We start from the raw sequence: 19,416 nt of genomic DNA on the forward strand, positions 1-19,416 counted from the left end.
TGCATGGTACAGACCTTTGTGTGTGTACGGCTGTTTGCCTTATCATAGCTAAGACAACAATAAATATTTTGATTTTTGTTCTCTCACGAGACGGTTTTCTGCCTGATTGCCTCCTGAGCCAGAACCCTTTTGAGAGAAATGAATAGGGACCGATTAAGCTAATTTCTACCAAATAAGTCTACTGTCCATCCTGTATTGTCCATTTTGACTTGCAGAGACTACACAATCATTTAAACTGGAAATACCCAGGGATCAGATGTAGAATACAAAACTGGCCCTTTGGTCATTTAGCACAGTGCCAACCACTGTGGTTGGCAGCAGTTCTCGAGGGTTTCAAGAAGATGGCCTTGGCTTTTTGTGAACAAGAGATGCCAGGAATTGAATGTGGGACCTGCTGCACAGGCTTACCTTGCCCCATTCCTGCCCCCAAAACAGCATCCTTGGCAGACCCGTAGCCCATTTCTCGGCAGGCCACGCTGGCCGATAGAAGGTTCCAGTTGTCGTCGCAGATAGTTCCCCATTGCCCGTTCATCAGCACTTCCACGCGGCCTGATCCTTCGCTGGGGCCACCCTTTAACCTCACCAGTGAGGGCTGGAAAAAGACAAACGCACAAGGGAAATATATAAGGAATATAACTGTGGATCATGTGCTTATTATTCTACATCACTTGCCTAGTTCTGCATGCAAAAATAAGGAGCACCTCCTAACTCGATCCTACCAAAAACTACTTCATAACAAGAGATGGCGATTGGCATAGAGCTGGGATGTCTAACATTTGGCTTCTTGAAGTATCGTCTTGGGCCACACATAAAATACGGTAATACTACCAATAGCTGATGAGCAAAAATAAATGGTCTATACATAATTTCCATGATTTCCACCACCACAGGTAAGCAAAAAATAAAATAAAAAATAAAGTCTTCATAAAATAATCCTATTTACAGTAGAGTCCCGCTTATCCAACGTAAACGGGCCGGCAGAATGTTGGATAAGCAAATATGTTGGATAATAAGGAGGGATTAAGGAAAAGCCTATTAAACATCAAATTAGGTTATGATTTTACAAATTAAGCACCAAAACATCATGTTAGACAACAAATTTGGCAGAAAAAGTAGTTCAATACGCAGTAATGCTATGTAGCAATTACTGTATTTATGAATTTAACACCAAAATATCACGATATATTGAAAACATTGACTACAGAAATGCGTTGGATAATCCAGAACGTTGGATAAGCGAGTGTTGGATAAGTGAGACTCTACTGTACTTCCAATAGCTAATGAGCAAAAATAAATGGTCTATGCATAATTTCCATGATTTCCACCACCACAGATAAGCAAAAAAAATAAAATAAAGTCTTCATAAAATTATCCTATTTACAGTAGACTTCCGCTTATCCAACGTAAACGGGCCGACAGAACGTTGGATAAGCGAATATGTTGGATAATAAGGAGGCATTATGGAAAAGCCTATTAAACATCAAATTAGTTTATGATTTTACAAATTAAGCACCAAAACATCATGTTATACAACAAATTTGACGAAAAAGTAGTTCAATACGCAGTAATGCTATGTAGTAATTACTGTATTTACGAATTTAGCACCAAAATATCACGATTTATTGAAAACATTGACTACAAAAATGCGTTGGATAATCCAGAACGTTGGATAAGCGAGTGTTGGATAAGTGAGACTCTACTGTATTTATTTATTTATTTATTTATTTATTTATTACAATATTTATATCCCGCCCTTCTCACCCAATAGGGGACTCAGGGCGGCTTACAATAAAACACATATATAAAATTGTACAATACATTGTGAATCAATTAAAAAGTTATTAAATTACATCAGACATTCATAAAAACACTTATAAAATACAGATAGGCATGTTCGAGTCTAAAAGACTGGGTCTAATTCTAACCATGCATCACCCTGTTCAGAGAGTCTTTTAAATTTGTCAAGCAAATTCTTTTGCTGAACTGTTTGAAATTATAATGCAATTACTACAGATAATACTTTGATATTTGTGGATGTAACATACTCTATTCCATTCTATTGTCATCTACAAAGTTCACGCTCAAGAACAGTGCAATCAAGTTATTTAAAAAGTCTTAACATTTTAAGTACTGTATATACTCGAGTATAAGCCTAGTTTTTTAACCCTTTTTAAGGACTGAAAAAACCTCGGCTTATACTCGAGTGAGGATCCTGGTGGGCTTATATTTAGGTTGGCTTATACTCAAGTATATATGGTATATTAAAAGGAGCCCCGGTGGCAAAGTGGGTTAAAGCACTGAGCTGCAGAATTTTCAGACCGAAAGGTCCCAGGTTCAAACCCCGGGAGCGGAAAGAGCGCCCGCTGTTAGCTCCAGCTCCTGCCAACCTAGCAGTTTGAAAACATGCCAATTTGAGTAGATCAATAGGTACCGCTCCAGCGGGACCGTAATGGCACTCCATGCAGTCATGCCGGCCACATGATCTTGGAGGTGTCTACGGACAACGCCGGCTCTTCGGCTTAGAAATGGAGATGAGCACCAAATCCCAGAGTCAGACATGACTGGACTTAACGTCAGGGGAAACCTTTAAGTAACAGTTTCCCCTGACATTAAGTCTAATCAAGTCCGAATCATCTCCATTTCTAAGCCGAAGAGTCGGCGTTGTCCATGTCGCCAGCATGACTGCATAGAGTGCTGTTCCTTTCCTGCCGAAGTGGTATCTATTGATCTACTCACATTTGCATGTTTTCAAACTGTTAGTTTGGCAGAAGCTGGGGCTAACAATAGGAGCTCACCCCGTCCCATGGATTTGAACTGCTGACATTCCAGTCAGCAAGTTCTGCAGCTTAACAGTTTAACCACTGCGCCACCACGGCCCCATAACTTGAGATATGCTTCTAAATGAACTCAGTCGATTAGATGCCATTTTTTTAATGGCATATTGTTAAATAAAATATGTAGCAGATTATTTGTTTAGAGAGGATGGGTTATTTCATAGCGAAACACTACAGAACAGGACTCACAGTCCTGGAATAAGACAGTTTCTGTTAGAGTCTGATAAAAAAGACAACTTTTTTGCACCATAACTCCTTGAATTTCTCAGTGTGCAGACTAGATGATGCAATTCCAAATTTGGCAGTGGGTACATTTGGAGCTGGTACAGAATCTGGATTTGTTTATCATAGGATGTGCTATATCCTACGTAAAGTTGTCATATACTGGATATACCCAGCCGTCAAACTCTAACACCTGAAAAACGGAAAGTAAAAACGAGCATGGCTGTATCGCACTTTGAAACGTCAGAGCCTTATGGTTTTAAGAAACTCTTCAATCCCAAGGAGAACATCAGCTTTAGCAGGAGCCATCGGAAATATTTGAAATAAGCCGAAAACAAGTTCAGCATCCAAGGACATGATGCACATATTTTCCCATAAGTTGAGGGGAGACAAAAATGCTTATGTCCAAGTCAAACGATTCTCCAAGCCTTAAAGAAACGTGTTTTCTCAAATTATTTGCACAGTAACGGATTGTCCCGTGACTTCCACCCCAGGAATTTTGGAAGTGTTTTCTGAAACTCAGTCATGACCACTTTGCCTCTGGTGACCTATGTGTACGAAAGGGGAAAGTCCTCTAAATTTGGTAACCTAATTTGCTGGAAATCAAGGAGGGTCAATAAGAGCATGATGTTTCGTATAAGACATGCACAGATTTGCAGTATCAAAGTCATCAGCATCACAGATTTGTTTAAATTAAAAAGCAACTTCAGCTTATACTGGATGTTCCTTTAGGGCAGGGGTCCCCAAACTAAGGCCAGATGCGGCCCATCGAAGCTATTTATCCGGCCCCCACGGCACAAGGGCAGAAGGGGTTTGGACTAAATGACCCAAGGGGTCTCTTCTTCTCTTACAACCCTTATTATTATTGTTATTATTATTATATTGTATGACACAGCAAACAAGATAGATATGCTGGATTTCGTATCACAGAATCACATTATTATTATTATTATTATTATTATTATTATTATTATTATTATTATTATTAACATTGAGGTTGGGTGGCCATCTGTCAGGGGTGCTTTGCTTGTGCTTTTGGTGCACAAAGGCAGAAGGGGATTGGACTAAATGGCCCAAGGGGTCTCTTCCAACCCTCTTTTTATTATTGTTGTTGTTGTTGTTGTTGTTGTTATTATTATTTATTATTATTATTATTATTATTATTATTATTATTGACAAAACGACATTGTATGACACAGCAAACAAGATAGATATGCTGGATTTCGTTTCACAAAACCACAAGTCGAACACTTCCCAAGTGTCTCGGACTGTGTGATGTATTTTCGGATGATGTGCGCAGATCCCAGTAGGGTGGCCTTTTGCAGTTGGCAGATCGTAATTTTGTCAATGTCTATTGTTTCCAAATACCGGCTGAGATCTTTTGGCACGGCACCCAGTGTGCCCATCACCACCGGGACCACCTGCACTGGTTTCTGCCAGAGTCTTTGAAGTTCAATCTTGAGGTCCTGATAGCGGCTGAGTTTTTCCTGTTGTTTTTCGTCAATGCGACCGTCACCTGGGATGGCGACATCAATTATCCAAACCTTGTTCTTTTCCACAACTGTGATGTCTGGTGTGTTGTGTTCCAGAACTTTGTCAGTCTGGATTCGGAAGTCCCACAGTATCTTTGCATGCTCATTCTCCAATACCTTTGCAGGTTTGTGATCCCACCAGTTCTTTGCTGCAGGGAGGTGGTACTTGAGGCATAAGTTCCAATGGATCATTTGGGCCACACAGTTGTGCCTCTGTTTGTAGTCTGTCTGTGCAATTTTCTTACAACAGCTGAGGATATGATCAATGGTTTCGTCAGCTTCCTTGCACAGTCTGCATTTTGGGTCATCAGCTGATTTTTTGATCTTGGCCTTAATTGCCTTTGTTCTGATGGCTTGCTCCTGGGCTGCAAGGATCAGGCCTTCTGTCTCCTTCTTCAGGGTCCCATTCGTGAGCCAGAGCCAGGTTTTATTATTATTATTATTATTATTATTATTATTATTATTATTATTATTATTATTTATTGCTCGGTGGCCAACTATAGTCCGGCCCTCCAACGATCCGAAGGATCGTGAACTGGCCCCCTGTTTAAAAAGTTTGGGGACCCCTGCTTTAGGGACTTTGGCGGTGAAAATAGGCTATTTTTACATACAAGCCCCTGATGTACAATAGTCTGCATTTCACATTTACATAGAATAACTCGCTGTCTCAAAAAAAACCCCAAACAAACCTGGAGCCGGCCAGATAAGCAGTCAGTTGATTCCAAGGAAGAAACAGAGAACAAGAATGTGGCAAACAGTTTGCCAAGAGCCAGCAATAAAAGAAACTCATGCTGTCCTTAACCAACAGAGCCAAAACAAGAAGAAAGTCCTGCAATAAAGTGAATTATCACCTTGTTCCAATAAACATGTTGCACTCTGAGTGAGGATGGATAAAGAGGTCGAAGGGGCCTGGGAGAGAGAAGAGTTCCTGTATTTCCCAAACAAACATATATTTTGACATTTTGGGATCATGAAGTCTGGAAAAACAGGCCACACAGACGGTTTATCCGAGACCTACTTGCCTTTTGGAAAGCCTGCAAAACCTTGCTCTTCCAACAAGCTTTCGATGGGTGAAAAACTCGGGGCTATGTCTGTTTTTATTGTTGTTTTTATTGTTGTTTTTATTGTTTTTATTGTTATTTTAAAGTTAAGTGTATTGTTTTAATCTATTTCTGTAAACCGCTCCGAGCCAAACTGGGAATAGCGGTATACAAGTATAATAAATAAATAAATAAATAAATAAATAAAAAGTGGAGGAAAGAATCCCATGGTGTTGGGCATCACGGCCACTCCTTGGCTGCATCTACATTGAACTACCATGGCTCAATGCTATGAAACCATGAATGTTGCGGTTCTACAAGGTCTTGAGCCTTCTCTGCAAAAGGGAGCTAGTGCCTCACCAAACAGCAACTGCCACCTGAGCCATGGCAGTTAAAGCAGTATCAATCTGCATTCATTCTGCAGTGTAGATCAGGGGTCCCCAAACTTTTTAAACAGGGGGCCAGTTCACGATCCTTCGGACCGTTGGAGGGCCGGACTATAGTTGGCCACCGGGCAATAATAATAAACAACAACAACAACAACAACAATAATAAAGAGAGTTGGAAGAGATCCTTTGGGCCATTGAGTCCAATCCCCTTCTGCCTTTGTGCACCGAAAGTACAAGCAAAGCACCCCTGACAGATGGCCACCCAGCCTCAATGTTAATAATAACAACAATAATAATAATAATAATAATAATAATAATAATAATAATAATAATAATAATACAGGATTTTGGAACACAATATTCCTGAACTCACAATCGTGTTAAAAAACTAAGTATGGATTGTCGATGTTGCAATATCAGGTGACAGCAAGATTGAGGAGAAACAACTGGAAAAGCTGACACGATATGAGGATTTAAAAATCGAATTACTGCTGCACCACCAGCAGTATAATTCATTTATTAGAAAATTGCCATCTTTACAAGTTATGCAACAACACTTATTTAAAATGCATAGAAGGGGAAGATGATAATTCCTAGAATCCCAAAGTTATTCAGATGCTTCTAGCAAGTGGAGGTTATTATCCCCAAAGTGGCTTTTCTAAGCTGAGGTCCTTCAGCAAAATAGTCCTCTGTCTTACCTTTGGCCAGAAGGCTTTGCGGAAACCGTAGTAACCTTTGGGAGCAAACGCACGTCCAGGGATGCAACTGACCACCACCGGCATCCCATACTGACAGGTAGCATTCACCTGAGCCGGGCCCAGTTTGCAGCTGGAGAGATGGGATTCGTTGCCTGTACAGTCCACGGAATAAGCCCAGTAGTTGTATTTTCTTCTGTATGCTGCTATCCTAGAAAAACAGAAATGAATCAAGACAAACTTAATGTAACACAGTTTTATTGTTTTGCACAAGAATTTCATTTGCTGGTGGCTTGAATTCTGGTTAACTGAGAATCTCATGTAATTGACTAGCTTGCTGAAATAATACATCCATCAGGAAGTAGCAGCCTGTAATGAAAAGACCATGGCAATGACATTTATTTATTATTTACAGTATTTATATTCCACCCTTCTCACCCCGAAGGGGACTCAGGGTGGATCACATTACACATATAAGGCAAACATTCAATGGTTGTTGTATGTCTTTCGGGCTGTGTGGCCATGTTCCAGAAGCATTCTCTCCTGACGTTTCGCCCACATCTATGGCAGGCATCCGGAGAGAATGCTTCTGGAACATGGCCACACAGCCCGAAAGACATACAACAACCCTGTGATCCCGGCCATGAAAGCCTTCGACAACACATTAAATATTCAATGCCTTAACATAGAACAAAGACAAGACAAACACGGGGCTCCGAGCTGACCTCGAACTCATGACCTCTTGGTCAGAGTGATTTGTTGCAGCTGGTTGCTCAACAGCCTGCGCCACAGCCCATCCTCTGTTTGGATATCAGCCAGCAAGTCAACACCTTAAATTAAGAAATAGCTTCCTAAGATCTACAGAGACACTCGCAGGAACACCTCAGCAAGCAAGAGTCCAAAAGTGGCAGGCTAAAACCCGGAACCTCAATCAGTGGTTGATACAAAATGAGAAACTCCCTCCTGAGCACACAGAAGACTGGGCTACTTGGAAGGCACTGAACAGACTGTGCTCTGGCACCACGAGATGCAGAGCTAACCTTAAGAAATGGGTCTACAAAGTGGTTTTCACAACATGTGAATGTGGAGAAGAGCAAACCACAGACCACTTACTACAATGCGGTTTGAGCCCTGCCACATGCACAACGGAGGACCTTCTCACAGCAACACCAGAGGCACTCCAAGGGAAATTTAGTATAACACCAAGTTTTTAACTTTGTTTGTGGCTTTTCTATACATTATAACTGTATTCTCAATTCATTTCTGACACAATAAATAAATAAACTTAGCTTCCTTCCTCCTTTGCTACGGTGCCAGGACTCACCCTCCACTCTGTCCAGTCTCTACATTTTGGCTAGATGAATAAAGGTAAAGGTAAAGGTAAAGGTAAAGGTTTCCCCTGACGTTAAGTCCAGTCATGTCTGACTCTGGGGGTTGGTGCTCATCTCCATTTCTAAGCTGAAGAGCCGGCGTTGTCCGTAGACACCTCCAAGGTCATGTGGCCGGCATGACTGCATGGAACGCCGTTACCTTCCCGCCGGAGCGGTACCTATTGATCTACTCACATTGGCATGTTTTCGAACTGCTAGGTTGGCAGCAGCTGGAGCTAACAGCAGGCACTCACTCTGCTTCCGGGATTTGAACCTGGGACCTTTCAGTCTGCAAGTTTGGCAGCTCAGCGCTTTAACACACTTTGCCACCGGGGCTAGATGAATATAGACTAAATATTCCTTCTCAAAATGAGAAGAAAGATTCCTCTCATAACACCTTGACCTGAGAGCAGACCTTTTAGCTACCGTGTTTCCCCGAAAATAAGACAGTGTCTTATATTATTTTTTGCTCCCAAAGATGTGCTAGGTCTTATTTTTAGGGGATGTCTTATTTTTTACATGAAGAAGAATTCACATTTATTGTTGAACAAAAAAATGAACATTTATTATATACTGTATAGTAGTTGTCATCACAAACCAACATAACCAAACCAGACAAACTATGACTCCTGACAATAATTTCTTGTTACTACTGTATAAATATAAATAATATAACATTAATATATTATTACCATTATTTCCATGTACAACTGGTATGTGCATTTACCGATCCTGCAAGTTCTGGTGTTTTGTTTGGCAGGTGCCGGGCATGCTTCCAAACAAAAACTTTGCTAGGTCTTACTTTTGGGGGAGGCCTTATATTTAGCAATTCAGCAAAACCTCTGCTAGGTCTTATTTTTTGGGGATGTCTTATTTTCTGGGAAACAGGGTATGTCTTCCGTCTTAATCCTCTTTGATCTCCTTACGTCTTGTGTGTTTGAAAGGCAAACCTTCAGGAAAAGATGGTTAAAGAATCAGGCTCGCCTCCTGCTCTGTCTTCAGAAACGGAGCTCCAAAGAGCTCAGCCAAGATAACATAGTAGGATAGGAAACTCTTTGAGTTTTTAAAGTTTATATTTCCTTAAACATAAACTGCACTGTCAAACACAAAGAAACTAAATTGCATTCCAGGATGAAAGTCTGGCAGCAAGAAGGGCAATGAACTAAGTTGTTTTCTTAACTGAAGAGCCATCTGTGAATCATTTTGCCTCCCGCTATCCTGGGGGGCCAGAGCCTCATAGGGGTGACCTCAGCATCTAGAAGCTGCCGTTCGTTTTGGGAATTAAAAATGTGGTTCTGTGGGCCGGCAAGGAGGGTTCCTTTTAATCTTGCGGTTACAAAAACAGCGAGCCAGATCAGTGGAACTGAAACCCAGTTTGGAAACTGGTTTCCCAGCTGGAGAAGCACAGTGTAAATGAGAGGCTGCACGTTTGGGAAGGAGCCTGTTTATTGGAAGCATCACGTGGAATGCAGCCAGAGAAATGAACGGTCCACCAATGTGTCTTTGGAGTCACGTGTAAAGAGAAACAGATCCAAGTGACCAGTGAGAAAGTCAGGGATTTTTTTTTTTTGCTTTCCATTTAAAGAAGCATCTGGATATGCTGGCCTTATAGCAGCGAAGGAAGCTGCTGGATGACCTCTATATACACCACACCAGAAGACTGATGCCCTCCTTTCCGAACATAGAACTTGCCCCGATTGTTTGGCTCAACATATAACCTTCACATCTCGGAAGAAATGTTTTTCTTGTCCACATCTGCCAAATAAATCCTCCATGTGCCATTGGGCAGAGTGATGTAGCCATTTCCTTTTGGGCGTCATGAATGGCAATAACTGCTCAGTCATTTAATATAATTATTGGATTTCAGTAATGCTGGCAGGGAGAAATGCTGATGAACTTTTCTGCCTCCTGTGCAAAAATAACTTGGCTACTACTTTGCACAAGGAACCCCGGTGGCGAAGTGTGTTAAAGCACTGAGCTGCTGAACTTGCAGACTGAAAGTTCCCAGGTTCAAATCCCGGGAGCGGAATGAGCGCCTGCTATTAGCTCCAGCTTCTGTCAACCTAGCAGTTAAAAAACATGCCAATGTGAGTAGATCAATAGGTACCGCTCCAGCGGGAATGTGGCGGCAGTCATGCCGGCCACATGACCTTGGAGATGTCTACGGACAACGCCAGCTCTTTGGCTTAGAAATGGAGATGAGCACCAACCCCAGAGTCAGACATGACTGGACTTAACATCAGGGGAAAACCTTTACCTTTACCTACTACTTTGACTTGAATGGGGAAGCAACATTTGTTGCTACACTACATCAATGCCTCTTTCGTGGCTTATGGAGACCCCAAAGTGACCCCGTAATGGGGTTTTCTTGGCAAGGTATGTTCAGAACGAGTTTGCCTCTGTGTTCTTCTGAGGCTGAGAAAGTGTGACTTGACCTGAGAGGAGCAGGGATTTGCATCACACCAACTAAATTAATGTCCTGTCAAATGAAAACAAATCCACATGGAACAGATGGTTCATTTTTTTGGACCCTGTACTACTCTGAGAATTAAACAATAGGTTTTTGAGATCTGAAGAGAGAAAAGATAATCAATCAGCATGGGATCAGCTGTCCCTATGAGCAAAACAAAACACCCGATCACCCGGAAATACTTATATATACTGTACTTCAATACTCTCTTTATGGCTGGATTGGCCAAGGCAAAGAGACACTCATAACTTTGCACAATCCCAAGCCATTAATCGTCCCTTGGTTGTTTTCTTGTAACACCTCACACCTGACACCTCACACCAATTAGATTAAATCAAATTGATAAGAAATACTCTAAGCAGTGATGGAGGGGCTGTCAGGAAATCAGTACATATATACATATGTGGTGGCCCTGTAAATATGTTCAAAAATTTTGGGAGAACATTTTTAAAGAAATAAAGGGAATCACCAAAACAGAAATAATAGGAATGCCTGAAATAGCCCCCGGAGCCCCCGGTGGCGCAGTGTGTTAAAGCGCTGAGCTGCTGAACCTGCAGACTGAAAGGTCCCAGGTTTGAATCTGGGGAGCGGAGTGAGCGCCCGCTGTTAGCTCCAGCTCCTGCCAACTTAGCAGTTCGAAAACATGCTAATGTGAGTAGATCAATAAATACCGCTCCGGCGGGAAAGTAATGGCGCTCCATGCAGTCATGCCGGCCACATGACCTTGGAGGTGTCTACGGACAACGCCGGCTCTTCAGCTTAGAAATGGAGATGAGCACCAACCCCCAGAGTCGGTCACAACTGGACTTAACGTCAGGGGAAAACCTTTACCTTTATGGTTCCCGTCCCCTTGATCTGGTCATTTATTGTTATAATTGTATTATTTTACTTTGTTTAATAATGTGTATTATGTTGTTATGTAATGTTTGTGTTTGCTTTTATGACTATAAACCACCCTGAGTCCCATCTGGGAGATAGGGCGGTATATAAATAAAGTTTTATTATTATTATTATTATTATTATTATTATTATTATTATTATTATTATTATTATTATTACCTTTACCTGAAATAGCACTGTTGTCATTTATGGATAATATTCAAATATCAAAAGAGTTAAAGGAACTAATTGCCAACTTGGTAACAGCAGCAAGATTGTTAATAGCAAAAAAAAAAAATGGAAAGGAGGGGGGAGTGCCAATTGGAAGAACGGTATAAGGAGATATGGGATATTGCGATAAATGATAAATTGGCATATAATATTAAGATTAAATGAGGGTTACTTAAAAAGGATGATTTTGGGAAGATATGGGGAAAATTTATAGAGTTCGTATATGTAGAAGGTAAGGGGAACAAACCTATAAAAGAAACAATGGAATTTTGGAAATAAATATTGTAATTGGCTGGTCTGGGGTGAAGGGATAGCACTGGGTGAAGGGTAACAAAAGGTAAATAATATGAGTATGTAATAAAGTTAGAGAGTGAAAATACAATAGGAGCTATGATATACATAACTCTGTACTGCAAATTTGTTAAAGAATGTATAAGAAGTTTTAAGTACCAAATATGTAAAATTCACAATTTTTCAATAATTTAAATTAAAAACTGAGAAAAAAAACGACACACAGCCAATGGAAATGTACTGGCATGAACAATCTTCACGGAAGTCAGAAGAACAAGCATATCAACGACAAACTTTGGGCCTTTGGGTCTTCTCCACGCTTTGTTTTGCCTCAATAGCACATTGTTTTGGAGAAGGAAAATTAATACATGGTGATTTCTCTGCCTAAGTTGTTCTGCAGCCACCTGGGTCTCACTTGGTATAAATTGTGAAGGAAAATCCAAGGAAATTGTGAAGGAAAACATTTCAGACATAGAAGGAGGAACTGAAGCTATGTGCCTGTTCCCACCTGAAGTCCTATTCTAAACATCGTACCTGCCAACATTTCATGAAAATTAGGAGACCGTTGGCTGAGCCACATCAGAATAGAGTCAAAAGAGTGCACATGTTATTGATGAGGATGAATATGTTGGGCTCAGGAAGAGGTTGGGGATTTCTCAGAGGATGAGGGGGATGATGGGTTTCAAACTGAGGAGTCTTGTGTATGATTGGGGAGAATTGCAGGTTTAGATCAGAGAGAATTGCAGGCAGTTGAAGATGAGACCGAGGATGTTTTGGATTCTGATGTTCATTCCTTATCAACAGAGGAAATGGAAACCAGTGAAAGGTCAATTTCTCTTGGGAATAGCCTTCAGCTGATAGGGAGTTTCCCCAGGAAATCAAATTAGGTCTCTGGACAGAGGGAGTGAAAGATAGATTAAACAGACTTCGTGAGAAGTCCTTAAAACCCAGATGTGTGAGGCATGATTTCAGTCAAACTTCTTCTTCTTAGTCAAACTTGGGCTTAAATTAAGTGGTGTTTACTTGGTGTCTCTCAGAGGAGACAATGTGGCCAAAAGGTTCGTGTTCCTGTCTCAGCTCTCAAGTTTCCTTTGTTTGCCTATGTTCCTGAAAGAGTTGGCCTTGGAAAAAGTTCCTTTTTTTAATGCTCATGGATTTATTTCTGTGATTTTGACTCTTGACTTTATGTACTTTGCCATTTTTGGACTACTGCTCTCTTGTATATGGACTACTGCTATTTTGTAGTTCCTTTTCTCCTGCTCTTTTGGGAAATGCCCTTTTCCCTTTTGTACATGCTTTTCTTAATAAACTGCTGTACTTAGTACTACTGGACTCTGGTGTACTGCTGGGTGAAAAGGTGTCTCAAGGCTAGAGTGCAACAAAATACCGTAGATAAGCCGAGTTTTTCAGCCCTTTTTATGAGCTGAAAAAGCCTCCCCTGGCTTATAATGGGGTCAAGGTTAAGGCCGGGCAACAGAACCTGGAGGCCATTGCTTGCAATATATGATATATTTCTCTCTTACTCTCCTTTATCAGTGTGTTTTTCAAAGCCTCCATCACTCTTAACCAAGGGAATGTTTTGAAAAGGGAAAAAGCCACCCTTGCAAGTCAGAAAGAAGAAAAATATATATCCATCAATCTTATAAAAGCATTTTCCCCTGAAATATTTGTCAAACTCTCCTACAGATATATAGGCATTAACCTCCTGCATGCATTTGCAATCACTATGTACTTATATATCTCTATCTATCTATCTATCTATCTATCTATCTATCTATCTATCTATCTATCTATCTATCTATACACATTAATTTTATATATGAATTTTCCCCTCATATGTTTGCAGGTCTTTGCAAATCCTATATACATATAGATCCATGTACCTGTATATCTATATCCGGGCTGTGGCGCAGGCGGGAGAGCAAGCCAGCTGCAATTAACTGCAATGAATCACTCTGACCAGGAGGTCATGAGTTCGAGGCCCGCTTGGAGCCTATGTTTGTTTGTCTTTGTTCTATGTTAAAAGGCATTGAATGTTAGCCTATATGTGTAATGTGATCCGCCCTGAGTCCCCTTCGGGGTGAGAAGGGCGGAATATAAATGCTGTAAATAAATAAATTATATATATATATATATATATATATATATATATATATATATAGTCTCACTTATCCAACACTCGCTTATCCAACATTCTGGATTATCCAATGCATTTTTGTAGTCAACGTTTTCAATACATCGTGATATTTTGGTGCTAAATTTGTAAATACAGTAATTACTACGTAGCATTACTGCATATTGAACTACTTTTTCTGTCAAATTTGTTGTATAACATGATGCTTTGGTGCTTAATTTGTAAAATCATAACCTAATTTGATTTTTAATAGGTTTCTCTTTAATCTCTCCTTATTATCCAACATATTCGCTTATCCAACGTTCTGCTGGCCCGTTTATGTTGGATAAGTGAGACTCTACTGTACATTATTTAACCTACTGATGCCTCAGTTAATGTAATTTTATTGGTATCTATTTTTAGTTTGAAATTTACCAGAAGCTGCTTCATTTCCCACCCTCGGCTTATACTTGGGTCAATACATTATCCCAGTTTTTTGAGGTAAAATTAGGTGCCTCGGCTTATATTTGGGTCGGCTTATACTCAAGTATATACGGTACACCAAACTATATTACGAAGTTCTCGAAGTTCCTAGAGTTACTTTTTACACTTTGAAATGCATTTGTCATAACTGGTGCTGAAGAAGAAAGCAGGAGGAAGACAGAAAAACCAGGACGCTTTAAAAGCAGCTGAAAAAGTGGGAGAGCAGAGAATCAAGAGCTTGATTCTACCTCTTTCCTTATGTTCAAAGCCTTCTCTTACTTGTAAACTTTGAGGTTGTACTTCTTCTCGCTGGGAAACCCAAGCATGCCGCAGAAGACGCGAGAATTCTTCTGGGTCCACTTTACATTACAGATCTGCTTCCAGACGCCTCCTTCTTTCACTTCTGGAAAACCTTCGGTGACCGGGATGCTCTTGCGATAGTGAGACAGGATGGCCCGCAGCCGAGTGTCTTCCAAGTGGATATTTTTATTCTGAAAAGAAGGGAAATAGAGTAGACATGGGTTTGCCAACTGAAATAATACAGAACTACATTTGCCAATTGGTTGCTGAACTACAAGTTTTATTATGCCTCAGCATTGGGCTTTGCTCGCTAGGTCTAATGGAAGCGAGATGGTAAATCTATGCTGTAGGATTAAAGCACTTTGACACCACTTCAATTGCTATGGTTGCATGCTATGGAATCCTGGGAGATATAGGTTTTACAAGGCCTTTGACTTTTCTAACAAAGTGTGTAGGTTCCCCACCAAACTACAAACTACAGCATTGAGCCATGGAAAATCAAGTGGTGTCAATCTGCATTAATTTTGTAGTGTAGATGGACCCAAATGTCGCACCTCAGAATAGTTCACCTTCCTATTGACACCAGGCCACACGCAGAAGATAGTCTTTTGTAGTTAAATTGAGCAAAACCAGTATATATATATACAGTAGAGTCTCACTTATCCAAGCCGGCAGAAGCTTGGATAAGTGAATATCTTGGATAATAAGGAGGGATTAAGGAAAAGCCTATTAAACATCAAATTAGGTTATGATTTTACAAATTAAGCACCAAAACTTCATGTTATACAACAAATTTGACCGAAAAAGTAGTTCAATATGCAGTAATGTTATGTTGTAATTACTGTATTTATGAATTTAGCACCAAAATATCACGATATATTGAAAACATTGACTACAAAAATGGCTTGGATTATCCAGAGGCTTGGATAAGCGAGGCTTGGATAAGTGAGACTCTACTGTAGCAAAGCAGGAAAAAATAGAGTTCCTAAAGTAGTTGTAAAATAGAGTCATTAAATTCAATGATCCATAGGCAAAAAGCAAGAGTTTATTTCCAAAGATACAATAGTCCACAGGTTACAGTAGAGTCTCACTTATCCAACACTCGCTTATCCAACGTTCTGGATTATCCAACGCATTTTTGTAGTCCATGTTTTCAACACATCGTGATATTTTAGTGCTAAATTTGTAAATACAGTAATCACTACATAGCATTACTGTGTATTGAACTACTTTTCTGTCAAATTTGTTGTATAACATGATGTTTTGGTGCTTAATTTGTAAAATCATAACCTAATTTGATGCTTAATAGGCTTTTTCTTAATCTCTCCTTATTATCCAACATATTCGCTTATCCAACGTTCTGCCGGCCTGTTTACGTTGGATAAGCGAGACTCTACTGTACTAGGATTCATGAGCAGGAGAATTTCCAAGGCATGAAGACATGTTGCTTCGACGCGGTCTGGATTAAGGTTTTTGTACAAGGTCTGGCGGATGAATGGCACAAGCATTTTGCACTGTTTTAATTTTGTTTATTGTATATTATGATACTATTTTAAATGTTTTAACTGTTTTAATGTTATTTTATTGTATATTGGTGTATTGGCATTAATTGCCATTTTTGTAAGCCGCCCTGAGTCCTCTCGGGTGAGAAGGGCGGGGTAGAAATGATAGAAATAATCCATCCACTCTGGTGAAGCGAGAATTTGCTTTGACGGAGGTTTGTCTCCCAACACACAGTTTTAAAAGCAACCCAAAAAGGAAAATGCTCTTCCCTTCAGTGGCCTCCCGTTTTCCAGCTAATCTCAGGCTACGCTGAGGCATTCCTTTCCATTGCAAACGATCTGCCTGAGATAGCAATGGAGCATCTTGAATGTCAAGGCCAAAGAACTCATTATCTTGCACCTAAACAGGATCCTGAAGACAAATCAAGCTCATTATTTCCCATGGGAATGTCTCCCTGGTTTTCATCTGTGACAGGCTGGTTCAGGAGTTCATCCACAGGCTGCACTTCTGAACCAGCCTGTGTAACTCCATGATTCACTGCTAGTGGTAATATGAAAATAACTAAATAAACTCAATGTATATATTACAATAACATATATCCAAAAAACAGGACTGTTCCAATCGCATAGAAGTAGAAACCAGCGGTTCTTCTCTTGAATTATAAAGCCAAGTTTTTCATGTAAGTAAATGTCCTGTTCTTTATTACGTATGAGTAGACTCCAGTTCTCATATAACTTGACTCAAACCTGCCACAGAATAAAACTCCTTGCAGAGTACATGGTTTAATAAAGACAAACTGTGAGTATCATAGCCTTTTTTGGGTTCACAGATTTTATATTCTTCTATATATGTTCTATTATTCATGTCATAATGTAATACTACCTTTAGCCACTATCTATGTCCCCTTAGGATCCACCTATTCAGAAAACTGATGGTGAATTTCTCACCTCAAAAGTTGAACTTTTGTTGATTATTGAAGTAAGTAGATTCTCTGAATATACTTTTTTGTAAACTTTTTCGTAAACTTTCTGCAGGTTTGAGTCAAGTTATATGAGAACTGGAGTCTACTCATACGTAATAAAGAACAGGACATTTACTTACATGAAAAACTTGGCTTTATACTTCAAGAGAAGAAATGCTGGTTTCTACTTCTATGCGATTGGAACAGTCCTGTTTTTTGGATATATGTTATTGTAATATATACATTGAGTTTATTTGGTTATTTTCATATTACCACAAGCAGTGGATTTTGGTCTCCACAGTTTTAGGGGAACCCATTGTTCTTTAAGGTAGCTCCATGATTCCCCATCCCCATGACATCATCCTGAAATTCATCCTGCATCCCATCATCTGCTGATTCTTGCATCTGTAACCCAAAATCCCCTTCCTCATCTTCACTCTGGCTCTGCTGCTGCTGCTGAATCACAACGCCGAAGTCCTACAACCTCCACGCCTGAACAAATGGGTTTTCAAAGACTTCTGTCCTCATTTCAATAAATGCATCCTTCTGCACTGGAAGAGCCCGTGTTTCCCTTATAACTGAAGAGATGGGATATGAGTCATAAGAAGGGGCTTTCACATTTTGCAGACCAAAAGTGTTGCACCAGATGGGAATTTTAAAAGTTCTTGGCAGCTAAAAGTTAGGAAGGTTAAGGAGAGAACAAAGGAAATAAGCTACCGGAGGTTTAGATTACGTTTTCGAAAGAACTTATTTCCTAATCTGAAATTAAAAAATGACATAGCTCTTCCATCATTACCTCACCGCCATGGAATTCCTCCCTTTCTAGTCATAAATGTAATATTTCTGAAGGTGGAAAGGAGAGTTTGCTAGAAACATGTATTAGAAATCAGTCAAATGTGTAGGTTATGACAATTGGTTTTCCCTTGTACCTTTGTGCAATTATTAAGCAGAATTTCCTTAGAGCACTCAAACCAGCACATCATACTGATTATTATTATTATTATTATTATTATTATTATTATTATTGACACAACAATGTTGTATGACACAGCAAACAAGATAGATATGCTGCATTTCGTATCACAAAATCACAAGTCGAACACTTCCCAATAATAATAATAATTATTATTATTATTATTATCCCACTTCCCTCTCTCAAACAAGACTTAAAGCAGATCACAATACAGATCACAATTAAAAACCTACAATGTATGAGCGTTAAAATAGAATGGAACGTATAATGATTAAAAACAAATAATTACAATAATCCAAAAACATTAAAAACTGTTAAAATATTATTATAGTAGAGTCTCGCTTATCCAAGCTTCACTTATCCAATGTTCTGTATTATCCAACGCAGTCTGCCTTTTAGTAGTCAATCTTTTTAGTAAATGTTGCAATGTTTTGGTGCTTAATTTGTAAAATCATAATGTAATTTTATGTTTAATAGGCTTTTTTCTTAATCCCTCCTTATTATTCAACATTTTCGCTTATCCAATGTTCTGTCGGCCTGTTTATGTTGGATAAGTGAGACTCAACTGTATTATTATTATCATTATCATTATTATTATTAAAATACTGCAAGTCATTTCAGGAAGAACGGCCTGCCTCAAAGGAGCATACTTGCTCCATCAATGTATAACATTTACACAAATGATCAGCCACTGCCAGAAGGGACAGAGTTTCATCTATGCTGATGATCGTGCCATCACCGCTCAAGCAGGGAGCTTTGAAATGGTTGAACAGAAGCTCTCTGAAGCTTTAGGTGCTCTTACTGCCTATTACAGAGTAAACCAACTGATTCCTAATCCATCTAAAATGCAGACGTGTGCTTTGTCAGAGTAAATCGCAGCGTAGCAGCAGTTGTATGTTGTCAATGGAGCGCAGAAACGAAGAGACGTCAGAAATGATGTTAAAAAGTATATACAAAGCTTTACTTTACAAGACAAACAGAATTACAGACGAACACAGGCTTGGCTTTCACTCTAGGCAGACACCAACTCAGAACAGAGCAAGATCTCAACTGACACAATCAGTAATGTACAAAAACACTTGAGTCTGGACACTCCCAAGGTTCCAGCCACTCATCAAGGTCAACACAGC

At 39.7% G+C, this 19,416-nt stretch overlaps 1 protein-coding gene across 1 annotated transcript in view; it reads right to left on the reverse strand.

Annotated features, from left to right (window-relative positions):
* loxl2 (lysyl oxidase like 2) overlaps window positions 1-19,416 on the reverse strand; it is an 87,372-nt gene that overhangs the window by 42,090 nt on the left and 25,866 nt on the right. Inside the window, exons 4-6 of the mRNA XM_062961289.1 lie at window positions 14,829-15,040; window positions 6,716-6,923; window positions 409-592 (exon numbers count right to left, since the gene is read on the reverse strand). Coding sequence (XP_062817359.1) covers window positions 409-592; window positions 6,716-6,923; window positions 14,829-15,040 — 604 coding nt within the window. The remainder of the gene's footprint in view (window positions 1-408; window positions 593-6,715; window positions 6,924-14,828; window positions 15,041-19,416) is intronic.

This window comes from Anolis carolinensis, unplaced genomic scaffold, assembly GCF_035594765.1.
Source record: "Anolis carolinensis isolate JA03-04 unplaced genomic scaffold, rAnoCar3.1.pri scaffold_8, whole genome shotgun sequence".
Classification (NCBI taxonomy): domain Eukaryota; kingdom Metazoa; phylum Chordata; class Lepidosauria; order Squamata; family Dactyloidae; genus Anolis; species Anolis carolinensis.